Genomic DNA, 12,327 nt, shown 5'->3' with positions numbered 1-12,327 from the left:
CCGGAAATCGCGTCAGCATCCCGCCCTCCCCTGCCGGGGCCGCTTTAGCGAGGCGGCCAGTCCAGCCGGGCAGTCCGCCAGAGCAAGTGCCGGCGAGCCTGCGCCAGCGGCCCGATTATAGGCAGCCCTGGGTGCCGCCGGCAAGGACGGGTCCCCCCCGCAGACGGCGCGGCTGCCCAAGGTGCCCCGGTGGGCGGCGCTGAGCCTGGAAGCAGCGGGTTGAAGGCAACGTGTTGAAGGGGCGCTGCTGGTAAGGCGAGCCTGGCGCTGCGGGATGAGGAGGAAGAGGGGAGGCGCGCGCGGGAGGCTTGGACCAACGCAGTGCTGCCTCGGCCGGGGATGCTGGCCGGGGTGTGTGGGGGGGGCGAGGTCGCGGTTTTGGCGGCTTGCGGCTCGGGGCAGGAGAAGGGCAACGGGGCAGCATCGCCTCCTGCCACTCTCTGTGCTGCGCGCCCCAAGGCGGTGACAGCACAGCAAGGAACGTAACGAATTGCATTGCTTATGAACTTGGAAGAAAAGGAGCCCTGCGTCCAAGGAAGGGACAGTGCCTTGGAATAAGGGACAGGTGGCAAGGGCCAGCAGCAGCAGCATGCATGCATGGACCCATGTGCAGATGAGCTGTGATTCAGCACCGGGAGGAGGGGGTTGGAGTATGGAGATGGACCTCTTTCTGGCCAGCCTAAGAGCTGTGGGAGGAAGGAAGCAAGAGTACTAGAAACGAGCATGGTAGTGCCATTGTAAAATGTGCCCTCTGTAAGTCATAGCTGAGCTCCTTAGAATGTTCAAAAGTTATGAGTAATTGGCTTCTAGCAAAAATATGTATGTTGCTTTTGTTACTAGCAACGTGTGTGGGGTGGTGTGGTGGGGAGAGTGGTTCTTGCAAAATCCTAGCGGCTTGAGGCCCATTTGCGCCAATGCATCTCTGCGTTTTTATGTTGGTGCCTTTTGTCCCAAACATAAAAGTGGACGGAAACAAAAAGTGGATGAAAGACGTTCTTTCAGCTGTGAGAACCAGCTTAGTGCATTTGGACCTGAGTTCAGAGTAGATGCTGGAAGGAAAGCCAATTTCCTTTTTAATATGGGCTGCTTCTCCTTCTCCCCTTTTCTTTTGACCCTGCAGTTGTCCGTCACTGGTGTACTTAACTAACCCTGTGTGAAAGTCCTTTCAACCATCTTGCCAACTTGGCTTAGATGGGTGCCGTTCCCCTGGTGATTACATAGCTTGAGTGAAATCCCTTGGCAGTAGCCTTCTGCTACTCAGAGATATTCAACACCTGATACTACCGTCTGGCAGTTGTGCTTTATTTATAGCAGAGCTTTTGACCCTGCTGTGTATCCTTACACGATGCTGCTTCAAATTAGGCTAAAGTACCTGGTTTTAACTGTCCATAATTTATAAGCTACCGAAAGAGCAGGGTCAGAAAGAGGAACCTTTTGTTTCTCTAGAGATCATCTGAATTTCCTCTTTCTAAATTAATGTGCACTAAGTCCCTAACCTTGTTTACTTGGGAATAAATCCTAATGGGTTCAGTGTGACGTAGTTCCAGGTGAGCCTGGAAATGGCCTTAGATCTCTTTTTCATTAGCCATGGAGCCTCATGTTCCTAATGATAATGATAATTGCTGTTGGTGAGTTCCAGCATACCTTTTTCCATACTAATTAACAGGGTGCGGTAGCTGTGAAAAAGGCAAGTTCGATGCTAGGGATCATTAGGAAAGGAATTGAAAATAAACAGTTTGAAATTATACACCCTTGAATCATGGGAATCAACATGTTGACTAGTTTGCATTTTGCAGAATAATATATTGCATTGTGAATGTTTAAGAATATAAATGCAGCGTCAGTGTTGGCATACTAAAATGGCATGCTTCTTGAGTACTGAAGTCTTGAGATTTCCTCTTCGTATCCTAGTTTCTATGGCAATTGTTATTTAGCTTTATATCAACATTTATATACCACTTGTTTGTAATGAAACGTCAAAGCAGTTTGAAAAAAGAATGAAACAACAAAATGATATGTAACTCCCTTGTTAAAAACAGGTTTTTAAAACATTAAAAATATTTATAATCAGCATTAAGCTGAAATCTAACACATGACAGTTTGTACATGTATGGATAAAAAGTAAAGGACCCCTGACAGTTAAGTCCAGTCGCAGACGACTCTGGGGTTGCGGCGCTCATCTTGCTTTACAGCCAAGGGATACGGCGTTTGTCTGCAGACAGTTTTTCTGGGTCATGTGGCCAGCATGTCTAAGCCGCTTCTGGCGTAACTAGAGCAGTGCACAGAAATGCCGTTTACCTTCCCACCGGAGCAGTACCTATTTATCTACGTGACTTTGACGTGCTTTCGAACTGCTAGGTTAGCAGGAGCTGGAACCAAACAACGGGAACTCACCCCCGTCGCGGGGATTCGAACTGCCGACCTTCTGATCGGCAAGTCCTAGGCTCTGTGGTTTAGACCACAGCGCCACCCGTGTCCCACATATCTGGATAGACTTGCCTAAAGAAAAATGTTTTTCGCAAGTGACAAAAAGTGAAGGCGCTCACCTGATGCCAATAGGCAGGGGGTTCCAAAGTGTGGGATATGGCAGCGGGGATGCAGGTTAGAGAAGGGTGTGGGTTTTCAGTTCTTCTCACTCATGTTCACTTCCCTTGTAGTAATTTGCACTCCCCTCTTCATATGTGAGTGGAGCAGATGTGAAGACCAAATGTGACTTCCAAAATGAGATGGGGCTACTGAAAGGGAACAAGTTTATATTTTGACCACAAAGCCTCATGGTGAACATGTTTACTTGGAAGTGAATATGAGAGTGTGTACATGGGATTGTAGCTTCAGGGAACAAAGAGAAGAAGCAAGTGGTCTTTGGAAAGAGGAACATACTATGTCACTTATAAGAAAGATTTCTCAGGCATGCCGCATAGTTGTTTTCTTTAACACTGACTCTTCTTTTCTAGCTCATGATATTGAATATAAGTTCTGGGTCATGGATGACGCTGCTTTGTCACTTGGAGCAATAGATGTTTCCTATTCTTCTTCCTTGGCAGAATGCACTGTGACTAGATGTAAACACTCCAGTGAAGAATGGGTATGTAAGATATAGCTTTCGGTTTTTTCATAAGCACCTTGTTGCTTAAATGTAGAATTATTCTCCCACTGTTAAGAAAATCAGCTTACACTTCTGCTTATTTCAGAAAATTAGGAATGCACCTCAGTACATTTATGAGGAAGGGTAGTATGTTTTTTCTGCTGGTGATAATCTCCGCTGCGGTGATAATCTCTGCTTGAAATATAAAAGATTCTCTATTTGTAACTGTTAAATATGAAACGGGGAAAATCAAGAGTTTAAAATAATGTGTAAAGAGATGGGTTTACACCATGACTAATGACTTTGTGGTCTAAAAAAGATGTACTGTAATAGATATGGGGGATTTCTGGGCGATCTAATGCAGATTTTTAAAAATCTCAAAATGCACACTCTGGACTTGAAATAGGCATGAGGAGTAGTGAATAGATATGTCTGGGAGGAGCATAAAGATACTCATGAAATGAAGGAGATAATGAGACTTGTAGGGTAGGAAAAATACCTATTATCTAATATTGATGGGTGAGGAGAAGGTTTCTTTAGTGCTGCAAACTGTCCCTGGTGAAATCATAGTAAGAAAAGCTAAGAAACGACTAGGGTTGTTAGAGGGTCTTTGTTTATTTTAATAAATCTGGGTGAATATTAGCTACTAATGAAGGTGTGGACTGATTACTTTTTTCTGGTTAAGCTTTACCTTTTATTTGGCTTTCTGACTTTTGTGTCTGCTCTAACCTTTTCAATTTAGATCTAGTCTTTTTTGTGTCCCTCTATTACTTGTAATTCTTGCTGTATTTAGAGGCCAGCCCTGGGCACGTGTACTCAGAAATAAGCCCATGGGATTGTCATGGGACTCCCAAGCAAGTGTACATAGGATTGCAGTGCTTGTTTGTTTTTATGCATTTCCCCATCACGTTATATGTTTTAAAAAGCATATGTGGTAACTTCTCACCTGCAAATCCTACATGCGATCTTAACAAAAAAAACACCCAAGCAAGCATCAGGAAGATAAATTGATAGATGTAGTAAATGGAATATTTAAGCACAAAATTAACAGCAATATTCGATTTTTACAATTCACTTTTAATCTTATACTTTCCATTTTGTCATCATGCAATGCTGTGCAAATGGAGCTTATTTAATGTGCAGTAGGGTTGTAACATGTTAGGGCATTTGACATTTTACAAGTGTATCTATACATCTTGCAAAGTGTTTGGAAATTTGGGATTTTATAGGCATGGAAGTTTTGGCCTTGGATCACATCTTGTTATTAAAAGATTAACCTTTAGTCATGTAATTGGGTAATAAACTTTGGCTAGGTCAAGACTTAGAGTCTGATCTGTTTCAGCAAGAGGATTATGCTTGCACAGGAATCTGTGTTGAAGTCAGTGTATCTTTTAAAGGGTTCTGCGCTCTCTGTTTCATATATAGGAAAGAATGTATCTTCACTTACTGTATTTTACTGTTTTCTAGGGAGAGTGCAATTCTAGGCCTACTGTCTTCCGATCAGCCACTCTGAAATGGAAAGAGACCCTACTTGGCCGGAATCGGCCCTTTGTGGGGCGCTGTTGCTACGTATGCACTCCTCAAAGCCGGGTAAATTAGATTATATTGGTAACTAATTGAAACACACTTTCCATGTAATAACATTCACAGTAGCTGGCATCTAATTGTTTCAATTCAGATTCTACCTTGTCACAGTTGGTTTGTGTTCTGTGTCCTTGTTTTAAAGAAAGGCACCATAACATATAAACTCTGCGGTCCTTATGAAGCCATGACTGGAAATGGAAGACATGTTTCTCTCTTAACTTTCAGGACAAGCTCTTTAATGCTAGTATCCCTTCTTTGGGCCTTCGAAATGTCATCTATATTAATGAAACACACACAAGGTAAGCCTTTTTCTTTTTGAATACTTAATGTTACTGTTCACAAAGCAATTGCCCAGTTTGCATGTCGCATTAAGCCATAGCATAAAACAAACTATGTTGGTTCATATCACTGTTCATTCATATTAAGCCCAGGATGGAGAACCTCCTACTCATGGGCCAAATCACACCCATCAAGGGGCCTGAAATGGCCGGTGAGGCTGTTCTCTCCACTTCCCCAGCCATGCTCACGTGCTGCTTACCTGACATATTGCAATGGTACTTTCAATTGTTCCTTGGCAAGCACAGACTGCATTTGGTGCCTTTTAAATTGGCACTGAAGTTGAGCTGATCCCTGCAGAAAGTGGGTCTTATTAGATGGCTCTAAATTTAAATTCCTGGCAGGCTGCAAGCCCTGCTTTCAGTAGGAATCCGTGCTTCAATCCAGATTTTTAAACGAAAAAATGTGCTTCCGATTCTGCATTTGAAGTTGAATTGCCTGACCTCATGTACCATCCGGTGATTGACAGGTGGGCAGTTCCGCCCACCTCTCAAAAGTGGATATGGTATGCAACTTGGAGTCTGTTCTTCACACCTAAAGTACACCATAGGTTGTTTTAAACAGTAGTTAAATGTGATGTGTGAGCCAAGCCAATATCTATTGTATTATTGTTGTGGATAAGCAAGAAGAATGAAAACCAAGATGTGTTAATGTTGTTCTTTCACTGAATTAACTTCCAGAATAGGCTACGTATTGGCTTGCAGCTCATACATACATACTTGAGAGTGACTTAGAGCAGAGCTTTCTGAACTGTGTGTCATGACACATTAGTGTGTCGACTGCAGTGTGTAGGTGTGTCGCACAAACGCTCCCTGCGTGCTTCCCAGGGCTGGAAAGGAGTTAGTTTAACCTTCGGTTTGCTAATAAAGCTGAATTACCACGTCACAAAATGATGCATTTCTAAAAAGTGTGTCACCAAATGAAAAGTTTGGAAAGCTCTGGCTTAAAGTAATGAGAAACTATAAGTTCACGTGCTGTACTCATTGTGGAATCACAAATGTACAGGTTGAGCTTGCGCTACTAACATAAATAGATGTTGCTGTCAACTAAAAAGCAGGATACACAAAATGTAACTGGGTTTTTTGTCAGCCAAATTTTCTACTAGCCAGTTGTGAAGTCCACTCCTACGATGGTACTGCAACAATATTGGGTACAGTTTTTGTAACAGATACTGGTTTGATCAGACTTAATGAAATTGCGTATTAGTAAATCAGAATAGTAAATCTGATTCATTATGTGGCTTTTGACTTTCATCTACACATTTTAAAGACTTTCATCTCTGAATATATGGTGATTATAAAAAAACCAACAAACCTAAAATGCTGCACAAAAAATTGCATTTTTTTGGTACAAAACCTGGAGTGTTGGAAAGAATAGATGTTGATCAGTAAGATGTATATCTCATTCTCTGACCAAGAAAACATGTAACAGAAGTGAGGAAAGAATTACAAGTTTTAGCAAGCACCAGGTTGGCAAAGGATGGCCTATAGCATTTTTCATTCAAGCTAAATTACTGGAACTTGATCCCCCAAAGGGCATAGTAAAGCTACTCGGGAGTTTGTTTCTAATCAAATCCTAGGGTAAAACCAGATATCTGTTGGATTGTAAGAATATAGACATACTTTTGAATGAATAAATTGCTGAATAACTAATTTAAAATAGCTTTGAAAGTTCCAGACTTTTATTAAACAACAGCACCAGCAAAATGCAGTGTTAGCACAACTTAGATTTTTCTTTTGTTCTCTTTAGTAGACAGTCGTATCAAAAAAGGATTTATGTATTCGGGACTCTATTCACAGAGAGAGTCTGCTAAATAGTACATTTAAAAATAGTACATGCAAAATCAATACATTAATGGGCTGTAAAACATTTGTTGGTTGCAAATGCAATGGATTTGATCCTCAGAATTCCATCACGTTTTAAGGTTTGCAAGCATCTACTTACCAATATTTTCTGGTACTAGGCAGCCATCAATATGATTTTCACATTGTAATGGCTTTGAAGGCTTCATTTCATTCTTAAAGGAACCTTAACCATGCATTAAAGCAAGGGTGGCAGACATGTGACTCTCCAAATGTTAGTGGGCTCCAACTTTCAACACAGCCAAGGGTCAGGAATGATAGGAGCGACATGTCAGGGGCCACAAGTGCCCCATTCCTGAATTAAAGGATAGAAGATTGGCTCTAGTGGTACCTATGGATGAGTGGAAAGGCACTTCCGGTCATGCAGTGCAGCTTCCCTACATTCCACCCCCACAACCACTGCAGTCCCTCTATCTTCATTATAGCCCACAATTCTGTAAGATTTCCTTATGCTCAAGCAGTTACTGGGATATGCTTCCGTCAGCAGGAGAAGTGGGTAAAATCCATTGCAGGAGCAGAACTTTGCTTGCATACTCTGAATTAATTATATAATCTGGAAGAACTCCTAGACCTTTAAATGAAAAAGTCTGCTAACTGGAAAGTTCAAACCCCACAAGACTCGTTCATATTCATTTACACATGTACATGATTTTTTACTGAAGTACAATGATGTCCAAGGTGAGAATTTGTGTTTGCTTGGATTGGTTAATAGAATGTGTGGCTTTGGGGTCAGTATGTAAAGGGCATAGTAACAAGTATCTGTGGATAATTTAACAGCTTAATAAACAAAAGCTCGGAAGGAAGATTGCTTTAATATTTTCTTTAACTCTTAGCCTCACCAGTTTAAGATTTACCCTTTCTGATTGACCCTCTACTTATTTAATCAGTTTACCAATTAAAGTTAGTTCTGATAGGGACATGATTGACAATATTGAATGCAATATTTCTCACTGTTGTGTTTTGCTAAGTAACTGTGTATTGTTGTAGGCACAGAGGTTGGCTTGCCAGGCGACTCTGTTATGTTCTTTTTGTGCAAGAACGGGATGTTCATAAGGGTATGTTTGCAAATAATGTGACAGAAAATGTGCTGAAAAGCAACAGGTAAGAAATTAAAATACCATTGTTTTTTGTAAAGTTCCATTGTCATGACAATTTGAAAAAGAACTGTCCTTTTTGAGAAATCCCATTTTTAAATCAATGAAGCCGAGTTTGCTATATTTATGCCCAGTGCCTGATATTTTAGATACTTGTTTCCACAATTTTGGAATCTGCAGGCAACCATTATGAAGGCATCTGTGTATAATGTGTCAAATTGTGTGACATATAAAGTTAATTTGAGTTGTACACCAGCTTTTCTATTCCAGCCTTCCCCAACCTCTTGCCATCCAAAAGTTCTAGACTACAGCTCCTATTGGCTCCAGTCAACATGGTCAATGGTCAAGGATAATAGGAGTTATAGTTCAACAACATCTACAGGTATCAGGTTGAGGAAGGCTGCTTTTCAGTGACTAGTTACTGCTCCCCAGATGTTGAAGACTTCTAAAATCTTTATAGGCTTTATACTGGCTTTACACTGAGCTATTTTGCCTTGTGCATTTGAGGTATGTGTATATGTGCGTGCTTTTCTACTTGGAAAGTGTCACTGTACTGGAACCTTAATTTAAAAAGTACTCATGAGTAAATATAATTGCACTACAAGTTCCCCTACATTCTGTAGCTATACATTCTGTCTGTCTATGCATCTCAAAAACAGGTGAAATATTGAGCTTATTTTAAGAATCATCTTACTTTATTTGTAACACCTAGAGTGCAGAATGCTATTGCACAGGAAGCTTCAGAAATGTCTGCTGTGAGTGGCTCTGGTCAGCCAGACCCCAGAAACGTCAACAAAGTCAAGAAGCAAGCTAGAAAAATTCTGCAGGAAATGGTAGCAAATGTCTCGCCTGCTTTGATCAGGTAATGAAACTAGATCATGGTTGCTGGTGTCAGGGGGTGCTGAAATACAACCTGTGTTCACATGGAGATAACTGTTTCTAGTTGCCTCAGATTTCTGCTTCTCTTATCTGTGGTGTAAGCTGAACTCAAAGCCCTGGTATTTGCCCTTGAAGAATATATAGTGTGTGTGTCTTGCGTCATAGTCTAATACAGACTTTTCCATGAAACAAAATAACATTTTGTCATAAATGAATTTCATGTTATCATCACGAAGTTACTCTCTGCATTTTCAAACTGGATGTAAGCTTCTTGCTACATTTACTAAGGCTGCAAAAACTGTTGTCTGTTTTTGTTTTTTTAAAAGAAACAACCTGTTTGTTTCATATAGAATTTTTGCAACTGTTACACATTTTTCATGACTGCTGATTTGGTTGCTTGTGTTTCTACAGTAGTGTAGGTTTTAAAGGCAGCATGTTTCTGTGTGTATGCTTCTCTTATATTGTTTCATTCTGCTTGAAACTAAAAATGTATATAAAACATGAATACTATTATATGGTGGCTCAACTTTTATTGCCCCTTTTAGGTTAACGGGATGGGTGTTGCTGAAATTATTTAACAGCTTTTTTTGGAATATCCAGATTCACAAAGGCCAATTGGAGATGGTGAAAGCAGCAACAGAGGTAATAAAATCCCTGAGGCAAAAAAAATAAAAAAAATAAAATAAAATCCCTTCAGAGGAGAAATATGACATTGTTCCATTTCTAATATTGTTTGGGCCTTACAGGACTCTTTTAACAATTTGGCAAAATAAATCAATCTTAGCACACTGTAATTCAATCTGAAAAGAGTCAATATGGGCCAAATTCACCTAGATCTAATTACTGGAGTTAACTGTGCTTATTTTGGAATGAAATCCATTTGTCAAGAGTTGTGAAATACATATGTGCATTTATTATTTACTAAAACCAACCACTCTGTAGCCATAGATAATATCCTTAAAAGCACTTTTCTCAACTATGCAATGTTACGTAGTGTTTGCATACAACTGTATTCAGTGAAAATAAAAGCTTGCACATAATCAGAATTATTTGGGGGATACTTAATAACTTTTTATAACACAAGTGCCTCCTGCTCCTCACCTCTACTCACCCCATGCTGGCAATTCAGATGTTCTGCATAAAGAGTAGAAAGTGTACCTACCTGGCCTGCATTACTTGTCAAAAACACATTTTGACTTTTAAAAAATACAGATTTAAAACCAGATTCTTTGGGTATTTATAGAATTGCTTCTTTTCTTCTTCTTACAGCTGAATTTGCCGCTTATATTTCTACCTGTTCACAAATCTCATATTGACTACTTGCTTCTCACGTTCATTCTTTTCTGTCATAACATCAAAGCACCGTACATTGCTGCAGGGAATAATCTGAATATCCCCATTTTCAGGTAATGTTCTATTCATGTATACTTTCACTTTGTTCATTTCGGCCATGTGGATTACTGTATCAAAATCCTAGCTAAATGAACCTTCATATGCTGGCAAATAAATTTTGTGCTTACCTCGCAGTGCCCCAGTAACTGTCTTGATTGTTTTAACACTTGGCCTGCAATTGCTGGAATAATTTTATATTGGCAAAGGAATCCAATTAATATGCCAGTAGTGATCATATTCTTGCATTCTAATGTCATTATTAGCATATATATAAAAAAAAGCACTCAAACCAGTGAAGGCTTTGGCCCCAATCCTTAGTTGCTCATAACACCTGTTGGTGCCTGGTACATTTTCCCAAGGTCATCAAAATAAGCATTCAGTTAATTTAGTAAGCTTCAAAGGTGTGTAATTCTTGGCCGTTAATGGAGCAGAATGTTTTCAGCCATAGAAAGTGAGGCAAATGTAACTTCCTTGATAAAAGGTGTATCAGCAGATAGGCACACGTCATGTTTAGATATGCTGTAGTCTGCTTCATGTTCATATAACACAAGAGAATATATGTGGCACCTTCTAAATATGATTGCGAGTCCTGGCAGTGATATTATGTCTAATATTATGCATGCTTATTTGGAAATAAGTTTCAGTGACTTGAGGGACCCAAGTAAGTGTTAATAGGATTTTAATCTCTGAAATGGTAGATGATATAGTTAGAACAATCTGTAGTTTTATTAAATTCTATAGTAGCCCTTTATTCAGCGTTATATGCTGTTATTAGGTATAAATAATAGAGAGCCACGATTTTAAGTCACAAAATGGTAGGCCACAAATTTTTGGCTAGATGGGAGGGCCTTTATACAAATAGTTGTGTGACTTGATCGTTTTCTTCCCCATTTTTCATTGATCTGACCAGAATAATTGGTTAGAGTTGCAAACACTGTAATAATTTTATGTGAAAATTGTGAGCCACTTTGCTAATTTTCTGTTATCCCAATGCATACCATACTGACATTTTTGTTTGTTACTTCCTTAAATTTTCACCTGTTTATATTCTAAGGCATAGGAGGGACTTCAGGTTTGTTTTATTTCCATATATGTAATATTGCAATCTTCGCCAGGCCAAATAAATCTTGTCTGGTTGAACCAGTAAAGATCTCTAGTACATGGCAATTTTAATAACAAAATTGTGGTGTCAAAACTTTTCTTAATTTAGCCTTTAAGAACAAGTGACAAAGGAAATAATTAGTAAGTTGTGTTCTGAAAGTAAAGTTCTTTTAAAACAGCTGGAGCCAAAATTATACGGCTTTGAAAAATGTATATATTGTTAGTCACCATAAAAGGATTTCTACGAAGCCTGTTGTCCCGAATTTCTGTGTATTGGAGAGCTTGTGCTCAAATATGGACTACCAACATTTGTCTGCAGTACCACAGAACTTAATGTGTAGCTTTCTCATGCAGAGAGAACAATCATTGAATTGTACGGTTATATCACACTGTGGACACAACTGCCTGTGCTAGTGTTAACGTTCTTAGCCTTTTAATAAAAATGGGTATTTCTTTACCCACAGCACTTTGATCCACAAGCTTGGAGGGTTTTTTATACGGAGAAAATTGGATGAGAGGCCCGATGGCCGTAAAGATATTTTGTACAGAACCTTGCTGTATGTGGTATGTATCTTTTTCTTAATTCAAGGCTTATCTCTGCAAAGTATTTGAAGAGCCAGTCCACCATTTCAGGCTTGATTGTGGGGTGTGCAGGTTTGTGGCAAGGTTCAACAGTTAAATAGCAAAAAAGAAGAAGAGGTAGCATTTTAAACGTCTTAATAATTAGGAATTAGTTGCATCTAAACGTGTGTGGTGTAAGATACAGTTGAACAGGGATGGGGAGTCTCTGGCCTTCCATATGTTATTGGAGTCCAACACCCATCAAGGATGGATGGAAGTTGTGGTCCAGAGGCATCTGTAAGACTGCAGGTTCCAATATAATCTGGAGGGTGTTCTTTATATTGGCAGTAGGTGGTGGGATATGCCCCTTTGAAGAAAAAGAATGTGGAATTACTCTGTATATTGTTTATTAATTGCCTTCCACATATATGTC

General features: G+C 39.8%; 2 protein-coding genes across 3 annotated transcripts in view; one reads left to right on the top strand and one right to left on the bottom strand.

The window, feature by feature from the left end:
• The window catches only part of TECTB (tectorin beta), a 35,386-nt gene extending 32,442 nt beyond the window's left edge, over positions 1-2,944 (bottom strand). Inside the window, exon 1 of the mRNA XM_083616651.1 lies at positions 2,547-2,944. The gene's annotated coding sequence lies outside the window, so the exon portion shown is untranslated. The remainder of the gene's footprint in view (positions 1-2,546) is intronic.
• The window catches only part of GPAM (glycerol-3-phosphate acyltransferase, mitochondrial), a 33,992-nt gene continuing 21,690 nt past the window's right edge, over positions 26-12,327 (top strand). The window contains exons 1-9 of one of the 2 annotated variants that reach the window (XM_083616558.1): positions 26-250; positions 2,955-3,085; positions 4,553-4,675; positions 4,895-4,968; positions 7,855-7,968; positions 8,674-8,823; positions 9,386-9,482; positions 10,110-10,246; positions 11,798-11,897. In XM_083616558.1, the coding sequence (XP_083472684.1) occupies positions 2,984-3,085; positions 4,553-4,675; positions 4,895-4,968; positions 7,855-7,968; positions 8,674-8,823; positions 9,386-9,482; positions 10,110-10,246; positions 11,798-11,897 (897 nt within the window). In that variant the 5' untranslated portion in view covers positions 26-250; positions 2,955-2,983. Of the gene's footprint in view, positions 251-374; positions 754-2,954; positions 3,086-4,552; positions 4,676-4,894; positions 4,969-7,854; positions 7,969-8,673; positions 8,824-9,385; positions 9,483-10,109; positions 10,247-11,797; positions 11,898-12,327 lie in introns of those variants that run through there. The other variant, XM_083616557.1, reaches the window with a different exon arrangement.

The sequence above is a fragment of the Podarcis filfolensis genome (assembly GCF_964270895.1).
Source record: "Podarcis filfolensis genome assembly, chromosome: 5".
Taxonomy (NCBI): Eukaryota; Metazoa; Chordata; class Lepidosauria; order Squamata; family Lacertidae; genus Podarcis; species Podarcis filfolensis.
Note: the sequence above shows the minus strand (reverse complement) of the source record. Positions and strands in the feature narration are given on the sequence as shown.